Below are 27,102 nucleotides of genomic sequence, written 5' to 3' on the forward strand. Positions count from 1 at the left end.
GTTAAGGTAACATGGATTGATGAGGAATTGAAAAACTGTATGGTTGAAAGAGATGGGGCAAACGGTGTTTACTAATAAGTCTGGCTGCACATCTGACTGGCTGAATTATTGCAAATGTAGATATTACGTGACTAAAATCAACAAAAAGAAGAAGAAACTGTATTATGAAGCCAAGATCACTTTACATGTAATTTACATTCAATTATGGGCAGAAAGACAAATTCAACTCCATCTTTCATTGAATAGGATGGCTTATTCATCACAAAACCATTTGATGTTGCCAATTTATTTTAATGATGACTTATTTGGCAATGTGGGCAAACTTAGGCAGGAAAATCCAACAATGAACAGTGAGCTATCGTATTCATGCGCAAAAAAAACTAATAATAAAAGTAAAGCATTTTAAGTTAGAATTTTATAAAGTTAGTGTGGGAGAAGTGGAAAATTATTGTTATCAACTTAGATGCAAAGCTACTGAGGATGGTAGCTGACTCTATAGCCACTCCTATCTGTCATATATTTAATCTGAGCCTACAGGAAAGTCTTTGTCCACCGGCCTGGAGGGAAGCCAAAGTCATTCCGCTACCCAAGAGTGGTAAAGCAGCCTTTACTGGTTGGCCTATCAGCTTGCTGCCAGCTCTTAGCTGGCATTTCTCTGTACACAAATTAACAACAGAGTTTCAGTGTGTTAATTTAAAACAAAATTGATTTAACCTTTTTATTTAACTAGGCAAGTCAATTTAGAACAAATTCTTATTTACAATTACGGCCTACCCCCGGCCAAACCCTAACCTGGAAGACGCTGGGCAAATTGTGCACTGCCCTATGGGACTCCCAATCACGGCCGGTTGTGATCCAGCCTGGAATCGAACCAGGGTCAGTAGTGATGCCTCTAGCACTGAGATGCAGTGCCTTAGACCGCTGCACCACTCGGGAGCCCAAATAGAGAAGGGCACTCAACATGTACTGTACTGAGACAAATTACTGATGATTGGTTGAAAGAAATTGGTAACAAAAAGATTGTGGGAGCTGTACTGTTAGATTTCAGTGCAGCCTTTTGATATTATTGACCATAACCTGCTGTTGAAAAAAACTTGTGTTATTGCTTTTCAATCTCTTCCATACTGTGGATTCAGAGCTATCTATCTAATAAAACTCAAAGGTTTTTCTTTCATGATAGCTTCTCTAATGTCAAACATGTAAAGTGTGGTGTACCGCAGAGCAGGTCTCTGGCATCTAACAAGGCATGTGTGTCCATGTATGCTGATTCAACCATATACTGTACGCATCAGCAACCACAGTTAATGAAGTCACTGAAACCCTTAACAAAGAGTTGCAATCTGTTTTGGAATGGTGGCCAGTAATAAACTGGTCATGAAAATGTTTAAAACTAAGGGTGTTGTATGTGGTACAAATATCCCTAAGTTCTAGACATCTGAATCTGGTAAAGAATGGTGTGGCTGTTGAACAGGTTAAGTAGACTAAGTTACTTGGCGTCACCTTAGATTGTAAACTGTCATTGTCAAGACATATAAACTCAACAAAAAAGGAAAGTCCCTTTTTCAGAACCCTGTCTTTCAAAGATAATTTGTAAAAATCCATAACTTCACAGATCTTCGTTGTAAAGGGTTTAAACACTGTTTCCCATGCTTGTTCAATGAACCATAAACAATTAATGAACATGCACCTGTGGAACCGTCGTTAAGACACTAACAGCTTACAGACGGTTGGCAATTAAGGTCACAGTTATGAAAACTTAGGACACTAAAGAGGCTTTTCTACTGACTCTGAAAAACACCAAAAGAAAGATGCTTTAGGCATGCTGCAATGAGGCATGAGGACTGCAGTTGTGACCAGGGCAATAAATTGCAAAGTCCGTACTGTGAGATGCCTAAGCCAGCGCTACAGGACGGACAGCTGATCGTCCTCGCAGTGGCAGACCACGTGTAACAACACCTGCACAGGATCGGTACATCCGAACAGCACATCTGTGGGATAGGTACAGGATGGCAACAACAACTTCCCGAGTTACACCAGGAATGCACAATCCCTCCACCAGTGCGCAGACTGTCCGCAATATGCTGAGAGAGGCTGGACTGAGGGCTTGTAGGCCTGTTGTAAGGCAGGCATGACAGACAACAACGTCGCCTTTGGGCACAAACCCACCGTCACTGGACCAGACAGGACTGGCAAAAAGTGCTCTTCATTGACGAGTCGCGGTTTTGTCTCACCAGGGGTAATGATCGGATTTGCATTTATCGTTGAAGGAATGAGCGTTACACTGAGGCCTGTACTCTGGAGCGGGATCAAGGTGGAGGGTCCGTCATGGTGTGGTCTGGGGTGGTGTGTCACAGCATCATCAGACTGAGCTTGTTGTGATTGCAGGCAATCTAAACGATGTGCGTTACAGGGAAGACACCCTCCTCCCTCATGTGGTACCCTTCCTGCAAGCTCATCCTGACATGACCCTCCAGCATGACAATGCCACCACGCACAGAAAGAGCAGTATGGCTGAGTTCCTGCAAGACAGGAATGTCAGTGTCCTGCCATGGCCAGCGAAGAGCCTGGATCTCAATCCCATTGAGCACGTCTGGGACCTGATGGATCGGAGGGTGAGGGCTAGGGCCATTCCCCCCAGAAATGTCCGGGAACTGTTACAAGAGTGGGGTAACATCTCACAGCAAGAACTGGCAAATCTGGTGCAGTCTATGAGGAGAAGATGCACTGCAGTACTTAGTATCTGGTGTGGCCACCAGCTGCATTGACTTTTGATTTTGACCCCGCTTTGTTCAGGGACACATTATTCCATTTCTGTTAGTCACATGTCTGTGGAACTTGTTCAGTTTATATCTCAGTTGTTGAATCTTATGTTCATACAAATATATACAGGTTAAGTTTGCTGAAAATAAACACAGTTGACAGTGAGAGGGTGTTTCTTTTTTTTGCTGAGTTTACATTCAAAGTTTGTAAAGATGGGGAGAGGTCTGTCCGTAGTAAAGAGATCAATCATATGTATTTATAAAGCTCTTTTTACATCAGCCAATGTCAAAGTACTATACCGAAACCAAGCCTTCAACCCCAAACAGCAAGCAATGCAGATGTAGTAGCACAGTGGCTAGAAAAAAACTCCCGAGAAAGGCAGGAACCTAGGAAGAAACCTATAGAGGAACCAGGCTCTGAGTGGTGGCCGTCCTCTTCTGGCTGTGCCGGGTTGACATTATGAACATCTTGGCCATGTACTGTTAAACGTTCATAGATGACCAGCAGGGTCAAATAATAATCACATTGGTTGTAGAGGGTGCAACAGGTCAGCACCTCGTGAGTAAATGTCAGTTGGCTTTTTTTAGTTGAGCATTCAGAGTTAGAGACAGCAGTTGCAGTAGAGAGTCGAAATCAGAAGGTCCGGGACAAGTTACTACGTCCTGTGAACTGCCACAGGCAGAACAATTGAAACTGCTTTTTGACACCACACTCCAAAAAGCAAGTTCTGCAGGCTCTAGTTTTCTTATTTTAATTATTGTCCAGTCGTGTGGTCCAGTGCTGCAAGGAAAGACCTAGTTAAGCTGCAGCTGGCCCAGAACAGTGCGGCACATCTTGCTCTTCATTATAATCAGAGGGCTGATATAAATACTGTGCATGACAGTATCTCTTAGCTAAGAGTTGAGGAGACTGACTGCATCACTTGTGTTGAAAATCCATATCCAAATTGCATAGTCAACTTACACACAACTCTGACACACACACTTACCCCACCAGACATGCCACCAGGGGTCTTTTCACAGTCCCCAAATCCAGAATAAATTCAAGAAAGCGTACAGTATTTTTATAGAGCCATTATTGTGTGTAACTCCATTCCATCTCAAATGGCTCAAATAAACAGCAAACCTGGTTTAAAAGAACAGAGCAAGCAACACCTCTCCCCTGTTTGACCTAGATAGTTTGTGTGTATGTATTGATATGTAGGCTACGTGTGCCTTTTAAATAAAAAAAACAGACTGAGGAGTATTTCTGTATGTAATTAAGCCCTTTTGTGGGAAAAATACTAATTCTGATTAGCTGGGCCTGGCTCTCCAGTGGGTGGGGAAGGGCACCTGCCCAGTCATGTGAAATCCATAGATTAGGGCCTAATGATTTCATTTGAATTGACTGATTTTCTTATATGAACCGTAACTCAGTCAAATCTTTATAGTTTTTGCATGTTGAGTTTATATTTTTGTTCAGTATATAATATTTAATTTATAAAACAGCATTAAAAAAATAAAATAAAGTCGTGACCCCTAGTTTGCGAACCGCTGGGGTAAGAATTAGAATACCCTACCTCAATATTTGTAGCCATAGGTGATAATAGCTCTCTGGGAGCTGATTCGTCGTCACTATTGTGGAATAATTATAATGTTAAAGTAAGATTGGAAAGGGAGAACGCTGATCAGAGAGCAGTGCTGAATTTATTTTGATCCTATCCGTATTGACACAGGCCACAACGACGCACTGGGAAACGCATGTCGGCTGTTGTAGGAACGATGTGAAAACACTCGTAAGCCTACATTCCACCGCTCTCGGGAAACCGGGCCCTGTAGGATGGGATCGATAAACCAGGAAAATTCTCCATCGTTTAAATCTCCAGTTTGGGAACATTTTGGCTTCCCGGTAGATTACAACAGCGATGGACAAAGAGTTAACAGTACTATGTCGCCACTGCTCAACGAAAATAGCCTATGCAGCTGCCAACACCTCAAACATGTTGGCAAATTTATGTCGACATCACCATAGTGTTCCCACCACCTGAGCAAGACGGAAACGCAAAAAAACATCACAACTTTTTCTTCCCTCTGCATTCAAGCAGCCCTTCGCAGCTGGTTCTGACCGTGCCAAAAAAATTACAAGAGCGATAGGCATGTTTATAGCCGCGGATATGCGGCCATTACTAACTTCGCCCTCTCGCACCAATTTTCAGCAAACGGGTAGGACCCGCTCTATATATATGCAATGGTGCATTGTGTTGCGCTTACTACAGATGGATGGGCCTCCAGTGCTACGCAAAGGTACTCAATGACGGCCCATCACATTACCCCAGAGTGGGAGATGAGAGATACTGTGCTGCAGACACACTCCCTTTATGAGTCACACACAAGTGCACATATTTTCATCTTTGTAAGAAAACATCATACCATAGGCCTATACGATGTCTGAGCCATGTTTACACATTGATTTCACACACATATTGCACTTTATTTTAGTGTTGCTGAGTAATCGTGTGTTTTCATTTAAGAAAATACAAAGTGTTGGTATTCTGATTGTGCTCTCACCAGTCATTATATGACTCATGATCACCAACGTTTTGTATTTTCTCAAATTAACCAAAATTAACTACAGTAACTGTTGGTGTTTATTTTTCCCGCTCTACCGAAACCCCAAAAAAGCAATACGTACTAAACTGGGTTTGGTGACCTGTTTCACCCCTAGTTACCTGTACATCTGTCTTGTTGTGACACAGGCTACGCCATTGTGCTAGTTAAAAGATGTGCTTTGTTGACACCGAACAATGAATCAAGAGGTTAGTCTTTTGAGAATAGACTGCCTTTCATGTTGTAATTGAGTTGACTGGGTGCAGCCTTTGTAGGTGGTGAACTAGTCCAGCGAGAACAGCAGTCAGCAGGCCATCAGATTATCTTTCCTGTCTAATAGCAGCAAACTGTTCCACCTCAATTCCAGCAATCACACAATCAACAAATGGCAATACTGTCCTTGCTTATTCTTGCCTTATACTGGAATTGAGATGGTAAACTGTCATTTATGGACATGGCATAGGCTAAACATTATGTTGTGCTCTTTTGGGTATTAGCCTATGCTAACTGAATGTGGTGGAACTGGCCAAACATGTCTTGTTACTAATTCTGACTCAAATGATATATATTTTTCCAGTGGTGTGAATGTATGGAAAAAACACTACACCAGCTCCACCCAATCCAGTTGCGCTATTTAAAGTTATTTTTGGCTGTGTAGAATAACTATGGCACAATGTGTTGTAGTTAGCTAGGCCTAGGCTACATGATGAGTAAGCCTCCATTCTGCTCAGAGGAACAGGAACATAAGAGGATCTGGTGTCAATTAGCCATTGGTACATTTCATCATGCAAACATTAGCACACTTCCTCTTCACCCATTAGTTGGGGAGAATTGCGATGTGTCATAAGCAACCGTTGATGGTAGTATTTATTTAAGGTGCCGGAGCTGATGCACCTCCAGGGTTTGCAGTCATTCAAGTACAGAGCTGTTGTGGAGATGTCAATGTACCAGTATTTAGTCATCCCACACAACTGACTCAACTAGAATGAGCCCAAGGCCCACTCTTGTGCTGCCATATCCAAATACTGGAGCAGTCCCAATTTGCTAACTAGCTGTGTCCGTCAACTGTATTTTCAAGCTGACACAGACTCTCTTCCCCATCTAGACATTGAGGTAGGCAGCCCCTAATTATCGCACACCTGTGTTGATTGTGAGGAGTTTCTCAGAGGTCTTGGTAGAGTGGGAGTATTGTGGTTCCAGGCAGAGGGAGGTTTATCTTGGCCTTGACACCCATGTGAAGTACAGGGCTGGCCCCCTCAGCAGCATGCTGTGGCTCCTAGATCGTGCTCCGAAGGACAGAGCACACTATGTGAATAAAGCTAGCTTGACCAAGAGGCCCTTGCCTTGGAGGTTCTTTAGCCACAGTTTAGGGCAAAAAAACATCACGCCTGTCCACTTTTCCAATGACAGAAGTAGCCTATAGCTTGAGCAGACAGAGGTTGTGCTCATTGAGGAATTGTGGAATTTACCAGAGCACCTGCTGTTTGAGAGGTGGTTTAAATGTTGACTTTGTATTTTGAGTGAGCTTTGTTCCCAGTTCTACATTGTTGCAGTCGACAAACCATTGGTTTTAAAAGACCAGACCAGTGGTCACAAACCGGTCGATCGCGGTCTACTGGTCGATTTCCAAAGCATTCCTAGTCGATCGCCAACCATTTCTATAAAAAAATAAAATTATAAACCACAGAGTTTCTAAACCCAGAAGCGCAACTTCGTGAGATTCAAGCTTATTTCTTAAGTAGTTTAGCATGTTATTACTCCAACCTTGTGATCGTGACAAACTGACACATTTTAATGTTTGTCTTAAACAACTTTATATTGAAGGAGTGCCTTTTTGATTTGACAGCCTACACATGCGCAGTTCGGCGGGAAACGACCGTTTGGATCCGACGATGTGTTTAGCTAGCCAACGTCGCCATGACGTCGCCTCAAGTGTGATCGGGGATTTCTATTGGAGAAGCAGTTTTTGCCTGTCTTTGATAAAGCCTTGCGTGTTTTTATATTTGTTTCACGCTGTTTGTAGTAGGTGCACTTGATTCAGCTGGCCTGTGCGGGGTAGTCGAAGTGTCTCTATTTTGAACCATTTCATGTGTCTGAAGGTACAAACTCCGCCATCAGCTGGAAGACAGTGTCTTCTTTTTGGTCAGTCTCCCTCCGCTGAGATTGACCATCAGATGCAGCCACCATCAGTAAAATAAAAAAGCTAATTATTTCAATTCATGCTCACTCAGCTATGCCTCACAAGTAATACAGCAAATTATCTAGTACCAAGTGTGATCATATACTTCAAGGTTTAAAATATAATGATACAATTGTCTGAGAAGAACAACATTGCAATGACATTGGCAGGGAAATTCAAGCATATCCAATATGCATTTTAATTGGTTAATGTTGCATAGGCTTATGTTTTTTAAGTCATGTTTTTTTATTTTTTTTATCTGAGCGCTTAGACCTCAGCCTGCATTTTGACTTAAAAAGTGATCTCACCACAACGGTTGGTGACCACTGGGCTAGACCTAGGCTATGGAGAAGCCAGCATTCTCATTAGCATGTATGAGTTGCATGGTTATCCTGCACCATTGCCTTTGTAATTTCCCAATTGCTTGTCGTAGCAGTTCTGAACAAAGGCCAGATTTGTGCAAATGTCACCCCTTTTTCTCACAGCGAAGGCATCAATCGTATTACTTCCAGCAGAAAAGGCCGAGGTTAAATAAACAGGAGCAGAGTAGCAGAATGGCCTTGATGAACCATATTATTCAACATTCTTTTCACGATTCAGACCATCACAGTTAGCAGGGAATTATGTTTATCCCTCGTATAATATGTATTCACAGGGAGACGAAAAGCTTCAAGTGACGTCGCCTGTGGATTTATGTGAGGTGAAATGGGGACTTCCACCACAGACATTTTACCCTAATAATTTATTGAATACACAAGTTGTTACTCTTCCTCAGGGAAATGTGTCGGACTCAAACAGTTTTTTGATCCCCACTTTTCTAATCATTTCTTCAAAATGAAATGGCTCAACTCACTTAGGTACTCTCAGATTTCTGTGTTGTACGTTTACTGATAGTTTTTACCTCAGTCGATAGAGCATATCACTTTAGCCCATTTTTGAGCTAACATTTCATAAACAAAGCCTAGAATTTAGATGAATTAATTAATAGGCCTATATTTTCCACTGATTTTAAAAAAAAAATACTTACACCAATATTTCCATGTGGAAAAAGGTCTGAACATGTTCATAATTCATACATTTTTAAAAGGATGAATATGTAACCACCCCTGTTGCTATAACAAACCTAAATGATCTCAGAACAAAAACAAATAGCTTTAACTTGAATTTGTGACGTTTTACCACCCATTAAGACACCTGATTTTTTTCTTTGATGTTTTCATCTTATATTCCTGTATTCATTTTAATGTGCCACTAATAACAAGTACCTGTCTAGTAATTATCCCTATGTCCTTCTTTCAGCTGGTACTCTTTGGACTCCAGGCCAGGGAAGAAGAGGAAGGAGAGAGGGAAGATCCAGGTCAGCATCCAGTTCATGAGGAACAACATGACGGCCAGCATGTTCGACCTTTCCGTAAAGGACAAGCCCCGCTCGCCCTTCACTAAACTCAAGGACAAGCTGAAGGGTCGCAAGCACGATGGTGGCTTCTCCGACACCTCCTCAGCCATCCTGCCCCGCTCCGCCATGTGTGACTCGGAGACCCTTCACCAGCCCAGTGCTCCGGACCATCAGCCCCAGCCAGAGCCCAAGATCAAGAGACCCTTACTGGCCGGCTCCCATAAGCTTTCCGCTGCCCACTCCATGTCCGACCTCATTGGCACCCACTTCCGCCCCAAGCTGGACTCTATGAACTCAATCGAGGAGCTGGGTAAGGACAGCAGCCTCTTCTAGTGTTAGGCCTGTTTTGTTACATTACAACCTTATTATAAAATGAATTCAATATTTTGTTTCCCCTCAACAATCTACTACATACAATACTCCATAATGACAAAGCAAAAACTGTTTTTAAAATACATTTTTTCAAATGTAGCATTTAAAAAAAAATATATTTATGATATTAAATACGCATAAGTATTCACACACTTGACTCAGTACTTTGTTGAAGCACCTTTGGCAGTGATTACAACCTCAAGTCTTCTTGGTAATGACGCTACAAGCTTGCAGATCCTCTCAAGCTCTGTCAGGTTGGATTGGGAGTGTCACTGCACAGCTATTTTCAGGTCTCTCCAGATATGTTTGATCGGTTTCAAGTCCAGGCTCTGGTTGGGCCACTCAAGGACATTCAGAGACTTGTCCCAAAGACACTCCTGTGTTGTTTTGGCTGTGTGCTTAGGGTCGTTGTCCTGTTGGAAGGTGATGCTGCAGCAACTTCGCAACAAGATGCTGCCATCCCTGTGCTTCATGGTTGGGATGGTGTTCTTCGGCTTGCAAGCCTCCCCCTTTTTCCTCCAAACATGACAATGGTCATTATGGCCAAACAGTTCTATTCTATCAGACCAGAGGACATTTCTCCAAAATGTACGATCTTTGTCCCCATGTGCAGTTGCAAACCGTAGTCTGGCTTTTTTATGGCGGTTTTGGAGCAGTGGCTTCTTCCTTGCTGAGCAGCCTTTCAGGTTATGTCGATGTAGGACTTGTTTTATTGTGGATATAGATACTTTTGTACCCGTTTCCTCCAGCAGCTTCACAACGTCCTTTGCTGTTGTTCTGGGATTGAATTGCACTTTTCGCACGTTCAACTCTAGGAGACAATGCATCTCTTTCCTTAGCGGTATGACCGCTGCGTGTTCCCATGGTTTTTATACTTGCGTACTATTGTTTGTACAGATGAACGTAGTACATTCAGGCATTTGGAAATTGCTTCCAAGGATGAACCAGACTTGTGGAGGTATACATTTTTTTTTTACAGTGAATTATAAGTTAAATAATCTGTCTGTAAACCATTCTTGGAATAATTACTTGTGTCATGCACAAAGTAGATGTCCTAACCGAATTACTGAAATTATAGTTTTGTTAACAAGAAATTTGTGGAGTGGTTGAAAAACAAGTTTTAATGACTCCAACCTAAGTGTATGTAAACTTCTGAATTCAACTGTGTGTGTGTATATATTAGTACCCCTAAGGAGACATAATGTTTTTGTGTGATTAGTATTATTTCTATAAAAATATCAGTTATTTTGTTTGTTGTGTTTCTTAGAGAAAGGGAGTGGTGCCGCCCCTCACAGGCGCTCCCAGAGTGAGGTGCAAGGCTACCAGAACACAGAGGAACACTGTGACCCTTTTACTGATATCAGCGATGGCCTGCCGCAGAAGTACGCCACCCTTCCTCGCAACCGCAACCCATTTGAGGTGGAGCAGGGCCAGCTGTGGGACCAAGGGGAGAAGAAGGAGAAGAAGGAGAAGGTCAGCCTACTTGAACGTGTGACCGGGAAGAAGGATGTACGCAAGACCGACGGGGGACGTTCGGGCAGCTCTGGAGACCTGCGCTCGCCCAATCCCTTCAACAGTGAGTCTCAGGGCGACATCCAACCAACCAACCCCTTCAGCTCACACTACAAAGCAAGGTAAAGCTTTCCACGTCCACACAACTATGTTTGGTATCTAAGCCAGGGTCATGTTCATTAGGAATAAAACGGCAAAAGAAACTTACTGAAACATGTGGGGACTACCTGGGCTTAGCCAATAGGAAACTGACCTTTTTCATTTTCCATTGAAAAACATTTTCCAACGCTTTCAATTGCGTGCTTTAATGAACACGACCCAGATGCACATGTATTGCACATGTATTGCACAGTATTCCAGATCCCTTAGAGTAGTTTCAAATATTAGAAGACTTACAAAACTGAATGGCTTTTGCGGTCCATGTGCTTTCGTTAGGTCAGCTGGCTTATTCAGGACGAGTTAGGTAGCTAATACAACTAGAACTTCCACTACAAAACATTGCAACATGCTTTTAGAAGTCAAACAAAGTAGGCTGTCATTGTAAATGAGAATTTGTTCTTAACTGACTTGCCTAGTTAAATAAAGGTTAAATACACTGCTCAAAAAAATAAAGGAAACACAATGTCCAAGTCAATCACACTTCTGTGAAATCAAACTGTCCACTTAGGAAGCAACACTGATTGACAATACATTTCACATGCTGTTGTGCAAATGGAATAGACAACAGGTGGAAATTATAGGCAATTAGCAAGACACCCCCAATAATCAAATCAAATTTATTTGTCACATACACATGGTTAGCAGATGTTAATGCTAGTGTAGCGAAATGCTTGTGCTTCTAGTTCCGACAATGCAGTAATAACCAACGAGTAATCTAACTAACAATTCCAAAACTACTACCTTATACACACAAGTGTAAAGGGATAAAGAATATGTACATAAAGATATATGAATGAGTGATGGTACAGAGCAGTATAGGCAAGATGCAGTAGATGGTATCGAGTACAGTATATACATGAGTAATGTAGGGTATGTAAACAAAGTGGCATAGTTTAAAGTGGCTAGTGATACATGTATTACATAAAGATGCAGTAGATGATATAGAGTACAGTATATACGTACGTATACATATGAGATGAATAATGTAGGGTAATGTATAATGTAAACATTATATTAAGTAGCATTGTTTAAAGTGGCTAGTGATATATTTTACATCAATTCCCATTATTAAAGTGGCTGGAGTTGAGTCTGTGTGTTGGCAGCAGCCACTCAATGTTAGTGGTGGCTGTTTAACAGTCTGATGGCCTTGAGATATAAGCTGTTTTTCAGACTCTCTGTCCCAGCTTTGATGCACCTGTACTGACCTCGCCTTCTGGATGATAGCGGGGTGAACAGGCAGTGGCTCGGGTGGTTGTTGTCCTTGATGATCTTTATGGCCTTCCTGTGACATCGGGTCCTGGAGGGCAGGTAGTTTGCCCCCGGTGATGCGTTGTGCAGACCTCACTACCCTCTGGAGAGCCTTACGGTTATGGGCGGAGCAGTTGCCATACCAGGCGGTGATGCTCTCGATTGTGCATCTGTAGAAGTTTGTGAGTGCTTTTGGTGACAAGCCAAATTTTTTCAGCCTCCTGAGGTTGAAGAGGCGCTGGTGCGCCTTCTTCACGATGCTGTCTGTATGGGTGGACAACCCAGCAGCAGGACCGCTACTTCCGCCTTTGTGCAAGGAGCAGCAGGAGGAGCACTGCCAGAGCCCTGCAAAATGACCTCCAGCAGGCCACAAATGTGCATGTGTCTGCTCAAACAGTCAGAAACAGACTCCATGAGGGTGGTATGAGTGCCCGACGTCCACAGGTGGGGGTTGGGCTTACAGCCCAACACCGTGCAGGACGTTTGGCATTTGCCAGAGAACACCAATAATGGCAAATTCGCCACTGGCGCCCTGTGCTCTTCACAGATGAAAGCAGGTTCACACTGAGCACATGTGACAGTCTGGAGACGCCGTGGAGAACGTTCTGCTGCCTGCATCATCCTCCAGCATGACCAGTTTGGTGGTGGGTCAGTCATGGTGTGGGGTGGCATTTCTTTGGGGGGGGGCGCACAGCCCTCCATGTGCTCGCCAGAGGTAGCCTGACGGCCATTAGATACTGAGATGAGCTCCTCAGACCCCTTGTGAGACCATATGCTGGTGCGGGGTCCTGGGTTCCTCCTATTGCAAGACAATGCTAGACCTCATGTGGCTGGAGTGTGTCAGCAGTTCCTGCAAGAGGAAGGCATATATGCTATGGACTGGCCCGCCCGTTCCCCAGACCTGAATCCAATTGAGCACATCTGGGACATCATGTCTCGCTCCATCCACCAACGCCACGTTGCACCACAGACTGTCCAGGAGTTGACGGATGCTTTAGTCCAGGTCTGGGAGGAGATTCCTCAGGAGACCATCCGCCACCTCATCAGGAGCATGCCCAGGCGTTGTAGGGAGGTCATACAGGCACGTGGAGACCACACACACTACTGAGCCTCATTTTGACTTGTTTTAAGGACATTACATCAAAGTTGGATCAGCCTGTAGTGTGGTTTTCCACTTTAATTTTGAGTGTGACTCCAAATCCAGACCTCCATGGGTTGATAAATTTGATTTCCATTGATAATTTTTGTGATTTTGTTGTCAGCACATTCAACTATGTAAAGAAAAAAGTATTTAATAAGTATTTAATTAGTATTTAACATTCATTCAGATCTAGGATGTGTTATTTTAGTGTTCCCTTTATTTTTTTGAGCAGTGTACATTGTTTTACTCTTAGCTGTTTCATAAAAATGTACCTTTTCTAAGCTGTTTCACTGAACCAATCATATCAGGTTCCTGTGTTACACTTATGTAGTGTCAAACATAATGTTTGCCCATATTGCTCGTTTATGCACTCACTAGTCAGTTTATTAGGTACACCCATCTAGTACCGGGTCGGACCCCCCTTTGCCTTCAGAACAGCCTTAATTCTTCAGGGCGTTGTACAAGGTGTCAGAAACATTCCACAGGGATATTGGTCCCCGCTGACGCAATGGTATCACAAAGTTGCTGCAGATTGGACGGCGGTACATTCATGCTGTGAACAGTCTGTTCCATCTCATCCCGAAGATGCTCTATTGGGTTGAGGTCTGGGGACTGTGCAGGCCACTCAAGTAAAATGAACTCGCTGTCATGTTTCTTTTTCTTCACTCAATTGTCCAGGGTGATCGGGTGCCCACTGGAGCCGCTTCTTATTGATTTTAGCTGATAGGAGTGGAACCTGGTTTGGTCGTCTGCTGCAACAGACCATCCGTGACAGGGAATTATGCATTCTGCTGTTCTGCACACCACTGTTGTACTTCGCTGTTATTTGTACATTTGCTGATCCCTTGTTAGCTTGCACGATTCTTGCCATTCTCCTTTGACCTCACTCATCAACGAGCTGTTTTCACCCACATGTCGCCCACATTTTCCACAGGTCTGCCACAGACTGGATGTTTTTTGTTTGTGTGAAAAGCCCAGGAGGGCAGCCGTTTCTGAGATACTGGATCCGGCACGCCGGGCACCCAACGATCACACTATGCTCACAAAGTCGCTTATGTCACTTGTTTAGCTCATTCTAATGTTCAATCAAACAATAACCGAATGTGTCGATGCCTGTCTGCCTGCTTTATAAAGCAAGCCACGTCTGTAGGAGCAATACACCACCGCATTCACGGAAATGTATCTAATGAAATGTCCGGTGAGTGTATATCAGCAGTAGCATATAGTTATCCATGTGTTGGCCAAGGTTTCTTTATCATACTATACAGGTGTCATTACTGGCTTTAAGGGGCAATCTGCAGTTGCTACTTCCATTTTTATACCTTATAAATTCATTATGTAAACTAGGGCTGGGACAATGCCAGTATCGCGATACTCGTTAGTATCGTGTCAAGGAAACAAAACAAAAGCGTATTTAGCCCTAATGTTGGAAACATTATGTTGTCATCCAGAGTCACATGTATTTGTTTTCCAAGCTATAGCACTATCAGGTACCAAGGTAAGACCCAAGTGCAGACTGTGTGAAGTAACAATGTTTATTGTAACAACGGGCAGGCAAACGACAGGTCAAGGCAGGTTAGGGGTCGATAATCCAGAGTAGAGGCCAAGGTACAGGATGGCAGGCAGGCTCAGGGATAGGCGGAGTGGTCAGGTGGGCGGGTACAGGGTCAGGACAGGCAAGGGTTAAAATCCAGCGAGGACGATAAAAGAGAAACTGGAAAAAGCAGGAACTGAGACACAAAACGCTGGTAGGCTTGAACAAACCAGACGAACTGGCAACAGACAGACAGTAAACACAGGTATAAATGCACAGGGGGTAATGGGGAAGATGGGCGACACCTAGAGTTGGGTGAAGACGATCACGAAGACAGGTGAAACAGATCTGGGCATGACAAGCACATTATTTTACATACAACAGTTTTTGGCACCGACAGAGATGGTCCCCTCGAGTCCTTAGGAAACTATGCTACTATGCTATGCTTTTGTTTAATGTATAATTGTTTTACATTGGTAGCCCAGTAAATCTTAAGTGTTATTACACACAGCCAGGAAGAACTATTGGATATACAGTTGAAGCCAGAAGTTTTACATACACTTAGGTTGGAGTCATTAAAACTCGTTTTTCAACCACTCCACAAATGTCTTGTTAACAAACTATAGTTTTGGCAAGTCGGTAGAGACATCTACTTTGTGCATGACACAAGTCATTTTTCCAACAATTGTTTACAGACAGATTATTTCACTTATAATTTACTATCACAATTCCAGTGGATCAGAAGTTTACATACGCTAAATTGACTGTGCCTTTAAGCAGCTTGGAAAATTCCAGAAAATGATGTCATGGCTTTAGAAGCTTCTGATAGGCTAATTGACAAAATTTGAGTCAGTTGGAGGTGTACCTGTGGATGTATTTCAAGGACTACCTTCAAACTCAGTGCCTCTTTGCTTGACATCATGGGAAAATCAAAAGAAGTCAGCCAAGACCTCAGAAAAATAAATTGTAGACCTCCACAAGTCTGGTTCATCTTTGGGAGCAATTTCCAAATGCCTGAATGTACCACGTTCATCTGTACAAACAGTACAAGCAAGTATAAAAACCATCAGACTACGGTCTGCAACTGCACATGGGGACAAAGATCGTACTTTTTGGAGAAATGTCCTCTGGTCTGATGAAACAAAAATATAACTGTTTGGCCATAACGGCCATCATTATGTTTGGAGGAAAAAGGGGGAGGCTTGCAAGCCGAAGAACACCATCCCTCAGAAAAGGGGAAGAAAGGCATTTTTGTAGACCTCCACAGGTCTGGTTCATCCTTGGGAGGAGTTTCCAAACGCCTGAAGGTACCACGCTCATCTGTACTAAAAATAGTACGCAAGTATAATCACCATGGGACCATGCAGCCGTCGTGTATGTATGTATGTATGTAGGTAGGTAGGTACATTTCTCCAGCGCCATCCCTTAGCTCCGCCACCAAATCAGTGGTGGAGTGTCCACTTTGTTATTGTTCGCACTACAGATTGCCCCTTTAAAGCTAGAATCCTTAGTTGCTACATCCATTTTTGACTTATAAATAATGATATATATACCCATTGATTCTTGAACAATATAACTTCTAAATGCCATGTGAGCTTCGGTCAACTGTCGTACCCCATCAGAACCCAAATATATGCTTGATTTATTCCAATGTTTGTAAACAAATTAAATGCAGAAGAACACTGTATAGCCACATCATTTGTTAAAACTATAATTGTGATATCATGGGATGGACAGTCTTTGTATCCATAACCTTGTCTATGAATTCGCTTTTTTTTGTGAAACCGGGGCGGTGAGAATGCCTTGTTATTGCTTCAGTTAAGGAGTGTAGCTTTAAGAGAAGCTCGGCTTGATAACAGACCCCTCTTAGCCACACTGAGATCTGTCACACAATTAACCTCGCACTGTAGGCGCTAGTCCATCGTCTTTACAGCTACCATCGTACACTACCGTTTTGTGGTCACATTTATGTTTAAGGCAAGATGATACAGGGTGATTTAACCGTGTTGGTAAACATGATTTTATTTTTTATTTTATTTTTTAATGATTTTTGTCATTCCTTATTGTATGTTTTGCAGTGATAAAAAGCCCACCAGCAATGAAGACATCCGGAAGGCGCGAGAGAAACATGGCAAGAAAAATGTAAGAGCTCACCGTACACACTTTTAGTGATTCAATCTCAAACAAGGTTTACATTGGTAGGAATAACCCTTTCATAAAGAGCATGGGGGGAAAAATAAAGGGGGAGAGAATGTCAAAAAGCATGGGCCTAGTTTCAGAACACCACCAACTTTTAATTGAGTAGCTCTCCCTGATCTTACATGACATTGCAGTTTGTGAGGTTGATCTCTGAGCTGTTGTCTCTTCTTTCTTTTACACTTCACGATGAGTGTAATTTAACTAATTAACAGCTGAAAACAACGGCCATCATCTCTGATTGGCTCATCATTTAAAACCGTGTGAAGTTTCGGTCTCTCTAAGGTCAGGTAAAGTTATATTATATCGTACTGGTACCATAATTGGAGCACTATGTAGGGATAAATATGTGTGAAATTGTCATTGGATTGATGAGGGGGTTTATTTGCCACCTTAGTTTTGTCATTCCCCCTCCCCCAAAAAATAAAAAGCACAAAACATGCTCTGCTGGTGCATAATTCTAGTAGTTGCTGGCAATTACACTCCTGAATTAGTTTAACGTGGTAAGAGAGCCATGTCCAAAGTGATGTTGAAATGAGAAACCGGGATTCTGATAATGGCTTTCCTCACCTCTCATTGTGGGTGTTGAGGAGTTATCTTAGCCACATGTGCCCTTCCATACACTCTATTGCAGAGCCTAGCAGAAATGAACTGGCTGTTTCAGGCCCTTGCTAATAAACCAGTGAGAGAGGAGGGGAAGGATAGTGAGAGAGTTCAAAGAACAGAGCTTTTAAATTCTCAAAGTAGACCTCATTAGATGTAGTAATGAGACAACTGGAGAATGCCAAGTGTGCTCGCCTTATCTACTTCTCACTACTGATCGCAGAAAAATTGTCTTCGCTTAGCTAGTTCATGGTCATTTCTAGGCCTCTGTCACCAGCCACTACAGCTTCTGGCTGTGTAGCTTTATATAATATCTGGGGCTCTTTGGTGTGTGAATCGGACGCCGTTGCTCATACAGTATAGTTAAACTGAGCTTGTAACTTGATTCATGTTAGGAAAATATCTGCTAAATTGGTTGTCCTGATGACTGGAAGTGCAAAAGGCTTATTTCTTAGTATATTTTCCCTGTTTTGTTTCTAAAAGCATATTCAGTTCCCGAGTAAGCAGTCGCTAAACCCCCAATCACATTTTTCTATGACCGAAAACAAGAGGCATATTGCAGAGTTACTTTCGACTTTGGCCTGTCAGAACGCTGACAAAATAACTTGAAGCTTACCTACGATGGAGGAATGCAGGACACCTAGCATGTCCACACTATTGAACATGATGGAAATAAAGGTGCAGGCTGCTTAGTGTGATCCCCACCATAGTCTTGAATTGTTTGGACATAGACTCTAGTGATGGGACCCTCACATTCTGGTTTATCTTTGTTTCTCATACTAGGAAGAGATATATAGTATACAGGTAAATATAGTCCGGCACTTCTTCACATCGTAGACACCGCACAGCGATGGCAGCTTGATTTGGGAACGGGGAGGAGAGGAGACTGATAAGTGAAGTATTTTAAACAGGTTGATGGCTTTGCTGCTGTATCTGCCTGGGGGAGGATGTCCATTGTTGAAGCGATAACGTGGCACCTCATTAAAAATTATTGCAGCTCCTCTTGTCCCCCCTGTAATGAGAGAGGCGCAGTCTACACAGACCGTTTTTCCTCTAAAGAAAAAAAAACTAAAACCAAAATAGTTTGGTTGCGTCTTTGTTTTCGTGTTTATTGGCCTGATCCTTTGTTCCCGAAATATGCACTCTGCTGTTTCCCCTGGGAACGAAAAAGTCCCATTTCTAATCTTTATTGTTGTTTTCTAGGGAGTTTAATCTTAATGTGATGCTCTTGTCCACCAGCTGGTCAAGGTCTCAGTCGTTGCTGGTTTGTGGAGGAGGACACGTGGTTTAAGATTTAAATAGGGAACGAGAGTTGACACATTTATTTCCCCAGAACTGACACTAAAAACGTCAAATCAGATTCCACGCCGCAGCATTACTGATTGGTTCGAGCCATCTATCGTTTTCTGATTTTAAATACCATTGACTTGAACAGATCGAGCACCTGAAATGAAATGGCATTGACAGTGCCAACACACCTTTTGGAGTGACATCTTATCACAGGCCCTCAATTAGTCCTGATTGCCACCAGGGTAGAAGAGATAAACACGTGCAGTAATGACATAGTTTGTGACATTATTCAAACACCTTTAATTAGGCAATTAGTCTATCTGCCATAACACGTGGGATTCCCTGGCCTGGCCTACCTTCAGTCTTGCTTTAGATACTCTTTAGCACCGATTTGACCTTTTGCTTTGTCTATTTTTACCATCTAGCTATGATACCCATTTGCTCTCAAATGGGTATCATTTGGAGTAGTACACTTTTTACTGAGGTATTTGTAAATGGTGCTATCATGGTTGAATTCATCACAATGGCTGTGGTTTGCCCCCCGCAGGAGACAAAGCAGCCGAGCGTGGCCTCCTATAGCAACTTGTCTTTTGACGAGGTGGTGCGCGAGCTCATCAAGCAGAAGGAGGTGGTGAAAAAGAAGGACGCCCATATCCGTGAACTGGAAGACTACATTGATAACCTGCTGGTCCGCGTTATGGAGGATTCGCCGAGCATCCTACGGACACCCTACGAGCCCAACAGGAAAGCGGGGAAAATCTCAAAAAAGAAGTAGAGTCAAGGTAGAGGAAGGTCAAAAATAGAGGCTTGTAGTAACAGTAATGTCCCGTCCTAGCCATTTAAAAAAAAAAAAAAAAATGTATTGTGGGTATGGAACAAAAAAATGAAGAGACGGGGGGGGGGGGATTGACCAATGCCAAATCAGTCATTTTTGATTTCTTTACAGTAACTGCATTGATGCAGCTTATACTTTTTTTTTAATAGGTTTTGTATGCTGTGATTTGAGTTTACACCAGTTTCCCCAGCAGAATATTATTGTGGAGTGAAGTACATCCAACGACATAAATATTTGACTTGCATTATAACTAACCCCATGGCTGTTCCATTATGATCGGTCGACTAACCTCTGAATCAGTTGCTCTGTTGATCCACTCATCCATTTTAATTTTTATACCTCCTGCTCTGTTTGCATGGCATTCTTTTTTGTTTTTCGAATTCTGGCGAATTGAAAGAATGGGAAATTACATAATGTATCTCACAAATTCATCAGAATACCTTAGCAGAAACCAGTCTGATTCAAATGAGCTATCACTGTGTTGACTATGTTTACCATTTATTACGAGATGTTGAAGAACAAACTAGTGGGGTTATACCTATGCCTGACTGTTTTCCCAAGGCTTTTAATAGTGTATCCATGGCCTTGGGGAAACGGTCAGGCATGGTATAACCCCACTAGTGCACTTTCACACACGTAACATGAAAATCCCAGACAGCTTCTGGGGCGGTTGTTTGAACATAGAACCATCATCAAACTAAGATTTACGTTTTTAACACTAAGGCTATCTAGATTTAATTAAATATTTAAAGGATGCACGTCTTCACCTCTCATAAATCAGTTGTACTGAGAAATTTCACGATTTAGATTTTTTTTTAAATAATGTCCTCGAGCTTCTAGTAAAGAGAGAAACAACTTCTCTGATTTATGACTGAACTATGCCTCTTTTAGCCTCTCCATGAGGCTAAAATCTCTTGATTAGGTTGCCTTACTTTACTGACTTTATTGTCCCCATGGAGAAGTTTTGTTGCAGTGTCATGTACAAGTTTAAAGTAGCGTTTTAAATGCGAAACAAATTGACAATACAACTTTCATAACAGTTGCATATCAATAAAAAGAGACTAGCCTGCTGGCCTTACTGGGTCGATGGGAACATTAGCCCGAGCTATTTAGGAGGGATATCACACCTGGCACAAATTATTGTCTAGTTCTGTTTTTCCTGCCGAGGGTTGCCCTATACCTGCGCCCAGAAGGGAGTGGTTCAAAGTCGCTAGGTGTAAAACTAAGGTTACCAAACCCCATTTATAATTGCTAACTGACTGGAGAAGTTTTGTTTAAAGCCCCGATGCTCATTCTGAACGTTTAAATGCATCGCTTGCGGTACGTTTTTTTGAAACATAAACATATCTTTCATATCAGTGAGAAATTATTTTCAAAAAACTCAATGTTTATAGGGTTAGGGTTCCCACACAGCCGTATTTCCATGTTGCAGTGCTTTTTTTTACGGAAAACAGAGGCGTACCTGTGCTAATTACATATCTACCTGTGAGTAAACGGAAGATGGACGCCACAAAAGAGTTGTCACTGCAAATGTGATAAGGAAGAAGAGGGTTTTATGTTTCTAGAACCGTACCAAAATTGAAAATCGATTCACGTTGAGAAGTATTTGGCTGTTTTGGCTACCAGAGCTAATTTGCTAACAGGACATGTAAGGTCTTTGGACTACAAGGAGTAACGGTAGTCCATTATTGGGCTACAGTTGCTATAGTATTTTAATAAAAGGGTCTACTTTTTAATTTGATTGCGTGCCTCACTTTTCAAACAAAAAACATCTCTGTTAAACAGTTAATTAAATGTATATGGCCTAAGTGTTGAAACGTATCCAAACAATTGTTAAAAAACCAAAAGGTCATGGTCTAGGGGTGTGGATGAGTGTATCTGTGTGGGTGTGCGCGTGAATAAGTGCGTGGTGCAGAGACTCCTTGCAGGTGGTCAGTCCAAATGAAGTTTTCCGGATATTTAAAATGTAACTAGGCAAGTCAGTTAAAAACAAATTCTTATTTACAATGATGGCCAAACCCGGATGACGCTGGGACAATTGTGTGCCGCCCTATGGGACTCCCAATCACGGCCGGTTGTGATACAGCCTGGAATCAAACCAGGGTCAGTAGTGACGCCTCTAGCACTGAGATGCAGTGCCTTAGACCGCTGCGCCACATAGAAGCCAAAATAATGCCGCCCTATTTAGAAATTGTCTCTGACCCTGTTGTTATCAGACCTCATGCTCCAATACCGCCTCCCCGACGGTGAAGGGGTGAACCACTCGTGTGTGGGGTCCTTGATGATGCTGCGGTCCTTCCTCAGGCACCGTTTCGAGTAGATGACCTGGATGGGCGGGAGCACGGTCCCAGTGATGTACTAATAACCAGCTGAGCTAGCGAACAATGTAACAAAAGTAGTTTTTCGGAATCAAAAAACATATACCAACAGTCTCTGTTTCAGGAATCACAGAAGCAAGCTCTCCTGGTGCACTGTTCAATCATTTAGCCATTTAAACATTTTGTTTTTGGATAAACTCACTTTTTGCAATGCCCTCAATGGCTTCCATGCTTTGAAACGTGAGCTTGTCCGAGGGGTCGGTCTTGACAACACTTTCTATCCATTGGAGTGCTTTGATTGATTGCCCCATTCTGCGGTCGGGCTTAGTGAAGGGTCAATTGAATAGGGTTTGTAATTTTTAATAGGTCTGACATGAAAGCGTGAACCAACTTATAGCCATAACAAATATGGCCGCTTGATGCGGTATTCAACCCAGATGCTCTTATAATGTGAATGTAGTCAAGTATATGTTTACCAGATGCTCCAGAGGCAGTCGTGTGCTGTTGTCAGTGGTCAAGTGGTTGAGTACTGCAGAGCATTTAATGACTGTGTTTACACTTCAGACCAAGACGCAGGATTATGACACAAACTCTACACTCTGCCAATCAGCCCGGCACTGCGCTTACTGCAATACAAGATTGTGTTGATATACTGATATGCAGGTATGAACATGCTGTTGTTGCCTGTCTGTGACTGATGTGAGCTTTTTGGCATTAGAATGGTTTGGACCTACAGTATCTGTTGACATTTGCCATCTTAGTACAAAAATATATTATTTAAAGGTACTCTTATGAGGGTTGGTACTACTGATTTTTTTTTTTTTTTACTCAAGACATGCATTTCCAAACACGCATCCAAAAACAATGTGACACTGCATTCCAATTTTGTGACCTTGCAGTGAAAACTAAACAATATGTCAACACTGTATTCTTTGGTCAATTCTGATGATATGGAATGTCTGGGCATCGTGCAGGTGCAGAATGTAATTGAGTGGAGGCAAACTAAAGACACTGCTATTTAAGCCTCCCTAATATTTACACCAAAGTGAATTCATTCAAAGAGCTACCATTGTCCAGCATATCAACTCTGAAGTCATTGCTTTTGGGTTTGTTATTTTAGATCTTTCAGTGACTCTTGATGGCTATCGTTTTGTTTTTAGGATCAAGCGCATTGTATGACCTTCCTTTGCATTAAGTGTAGGCCCATACATTGTCATACAGAAATGTGTATAAACCATTGGTCAAGTTATTCTCACTTTACTCTACTTGTATGGCTTTACACAGACAGAAAGATGAAGTGCAATCATAATTTAGCAACCTGTTTAATATTCTATTGGTGTCCACAAATTTGTTTACACTTTGAATCGTTATATTGTGTCCTCAAGTGGAACACGTCTGAATGACATCCGTTCTACTCTTGTGATCTGTCGTTGTTTGTCAACAGAGAGAAAATATGATTCCATTAGGTAGAAGTGGTTCAATTTTTGTTATATTTTAGATTTACTGATTCTTGCTTGAATTGTTTTTTTGTTTTTTTTTGTTTTTTTTAACTATTTGAAGGAAATCTAATCACGGTACCTAGCTACATAGCAATGCATTTGCAGGCTGATTTTAATGTATTGATTTCTTTCAAATGTTACACTGCCCATTGCCAGATCAAAGTGCTCTTGACTAATTGCTCTCCACAAAGGCTATTGGTTATATTTTACTAGTAATACACTGTGTACTAACTTAACACATCCAGAAAACCAAACTATCAGTACAGATTGTAACAAGGGCTCGAGTTAAACCTGTTTATTACAATTTATCTGTGATCATTTATGACATTCATGTTTTACTGAATAATTTGTCATACATCCCTCATACTGTCCAAAGCAAGGACAAATATATAACATATCATGACAGTTTTTTACAATCAATGTAGGCCAACTCTGTTATGAAATATGTTATCGTAAATAGTACTATCACGACATAACAAACACTATCAGCTTGTCAAAAAACAAACCGCCCACAATTTAATAATTTGTGTCACCGTGGTATATCGCTTCATAACACATACAATGTCTGTTCTGCATAGCACACACATATTCTGCTGTTACCTTTACTGTCAAGTATCAATGTATGCTTTAAGCAGGCAGTTTCCCTGCTCTGTATGGTGTCATATTTCTGAGTCTACTTTTCTTTAATAGTTCCATACACTGTAATGCTTTTCAAAAAGGTTACTACTACTTAGTTATTACTTTATTACTGTTAGTAGGTAAAACTATTACTGTGTTACTGAAATATTTTCCCTCAATATGTACTTCTTTTCCTAGAGCAAATGCCAGTGATGACAAACATGTCTCACCTAATTAGCAGAAAGGTTTACATTTTTGTCACATTTTTGTTTTTTGTAGAATGTTGTGCCATTTACAGTGTTATATGCTTGGTATTTTAGATCAATAGGATTAATGTTACAAAGTTGTGGACTAATTGTATTGTGAGCCCTGTTGTGAACTATTGATTCCTCAGAAGTCTAAAACATTGACCACACTGAGTTGCATAGTCACACATTTTAGACAATTTTTGTTGCTTTTTCCTGTATTTTTTTTTTATTTGGTAAACTTTTACATTCTAATTTTGATATTCTTTATTTGTATTGGTAAAATATGGTAAAGTTACTGAATGTCCACATATCAAGTCAGGATACAGCCCTAAGTGAACATTTTTTACAACAGAATTTTACAACATTCCTTTTCGGAAGTTCAAAACCACCAGAGGCTTCAATTTCAGAACTGTTTGGATGACTCACTCTACATTTTAAAAAAGGGCTATCTCATTGCTTCTTCTTTTTTTCTTAAGTAACAAACACAGTTTACTGCAAAATCCTCCCAATTCAGTCACAGTTAACTAGGACAAAGCGAATTTAATGGTATTCCAAAAAATGCAAAAGCTGCCTTTTTTATAAAGCTTGTCCTAGCAAGCATCACGGAGACACACTTTTTTTGTTTAATATAATACATTTCTTTTTGAAAAAAAGCTTTCCCTCCCCAATTTTTTTTTCTCAATCTTTACCTAAATCTTCCTCTATTGAATGTAGGCTCTAAAGTGTGCCCTCGTTCATTATACTGATTATAGTTGAGCAACATTTCTTCCTCATGTTTTAAAATGTGACCTTTCTGCAGACCATATATTCAGCTACTGTTTTTACCATAATTCAAAATGACTTCATATACATTATTCAGCTGTTTGTATTTCACTTTGAATGTGTTTTGATGCAACAGAAATGACTTTATCCAGAATAAGATGGCGTAAACACATGCTAACGAATAACACCAGATGTTTGTGTGTTGCGCTGTAAATTCAAAGGTAATGTTTGGGGGGATTTTTACAGCAACATTATAGCAGAACTAATACACTTGCTCCAATGACTCTTCCATTTTTATTGAAAAACGTGATGATGATAATGAAATCTCACCAATTCAATAATGGGGAAAAAGCTAGGACAATATTATTGAATGTTCAAATGGCTTTATAGGATGGGGGAAGGGGGGGGGATATTAATTTCATGCTAAATGAGGTAATAGGTGTTTCTTCAACATCCAAAAACTAGGTTGATGTTGAAGTCTGACAGTGGCTACTTTGAGAGATCTCCATGGAGACCGCATCATCGAAAGCACTGAGCTCTATGAAGGCTGTTACACTTACAAACAACTATAATACCAGTTTCAAGCCCACAATCACTGTTTCAGTTTAGCATTGTGTAGTATTTAAAATCCCTTCATTGTGTTGATATACAGCTAAGATTGTAACCTTTTTCTCCATGAGTTAATTCCATAGCACATCTTTGTACTTTTACTTAGCACTCATAAGTATTCATTAACTCTGCAGTTAGCTTGCATCTGAAATTGCATGTCAGTTATTTTTACAATACGGCTTCATACAATTTTGTCACTTTCTGTTTAGAGAGCCATCACAGTTGCTCGTATCATATATAAATTGAAAAAAAGAACAGTATTTGATCAAATTCGAGATTGTACAATAATACAAGCAGGAATGTCTCCAAACGCCTCTTCTCTGTAAGATGGCAATGGTACTAAACTTTTCCTTATGCATTTCTTTAACCTTAACTGCAGTTCACGAAGGTGGGTGTAAGTTTCCACAATACAATTTTTCACACTGCACACTCACACTGCAAAAGTATGTATGTCGGGATGAGCGGGCATCTGGGGTTGAGGGGAAAGTATTGGTTTGTTTGGAAAACTGCTGATTGTGATACTGAGAAAAAAAAAAGAATGTCATGTCTATGTTGGTATACAAGGTATAATTTTGGGGACAACAATGTAGATTATGTAAAAATGAAGAATGGTGCTGCTTGACATGACTGCTTTCGAAAGCTTTCAGTGTAAACTGTATGTTTATTGTCCGTCTCTCTCACACACTGTCCCACCAAAAGCCGGTTGCTTCCTAACTACTTAAACAATTTTGGCATGTGGCATGGATGTACTTACATGAATGTCTTAGAGTAGAAATGTTTTAGGAATTGTCAGTGATCCATTGGATAACAAAATTGGAAGCCACAAACCAGATGATCGCATTGCTCTTTTCAATAAATACACTGTACATCTTAAAAAAAACTGTTGTTTTAATTAATTTAGAAATACAGCTATATTGCTTATTTTCATGATTATTTGTAATACAATGTGCTTTTTCTTTATATAGGCACAAACAAAATACAGAAACAAATTTAGATGTACACTACACACCATTGTGAACAAATCATTGCAAAAGTACAGTGAATTTGGAAAGTATTCAGACCCCTTGACCTTTTCCACATTTTGTTACATTACAGCCTTATTCTAAAATTGTTTTTTTAAAATTCCCCCTCCATCAATCTACACACAATACCCCATAAAGAAAAAACTGTTTTTTAGAGATTTTATCAAATGTATTTAAAAAAAGAAATAACATTTACATAATTATTCAGACCCTTTA

At 41.2% G+C, this 27,102-nt stretch overlaps 1 protein-coding gene across 1 annotated transcript in view; it reads left to right on the top strand.

The window, feature by feature from the left end:
• Positions 1-26,744, top strand: part of LOC110502278 (rab11 family-interacting protein 2) — a 36,463-nt gene extending 9,719 nt beyond the window's left edge. Inside the window, exons 3-6 of the mRNA XM_021580192.2 lie at positions 8,824-9,230; positions 10,560-10,926; positions 16,965-17,028; positions 19,523-26,744. Coding sequence (XP_021435867.2) covers positions 8,824-9,230; positions 10,560-10,926; positions 16,965-17,028; positions 19,523-19,750 — 1,066 coding nt within the window. The 3' untranslated portion in view covers positions 19,751-26,744. The remainder of the gene's footprint in view (positions 1-8,823; positions 9,231-10,559; positions 10,927-16,964; positions 17,029-19,522) is intronic.
• Positions 26,745-27,102: the final 358 nt, after the last annotated feature.

The sequence above is a fragment of the Oncorhynchus mykiss genome, chromosome 23 (genome assembly GCF_013265735.2).
Source record: "Oncorhynchus mykiss isolate Arlee chromosome 23, USDA_OmykA_1.1, whole genome shotgun sequence".
Taxonomy (NCBI): domain Eukaryota; kingdom Metazoa; phylum Chordata; class Actinopteri; order Salmoniformes; family Salmonidae; genus Oncorhynchus; species Oncorhynchus mykiss.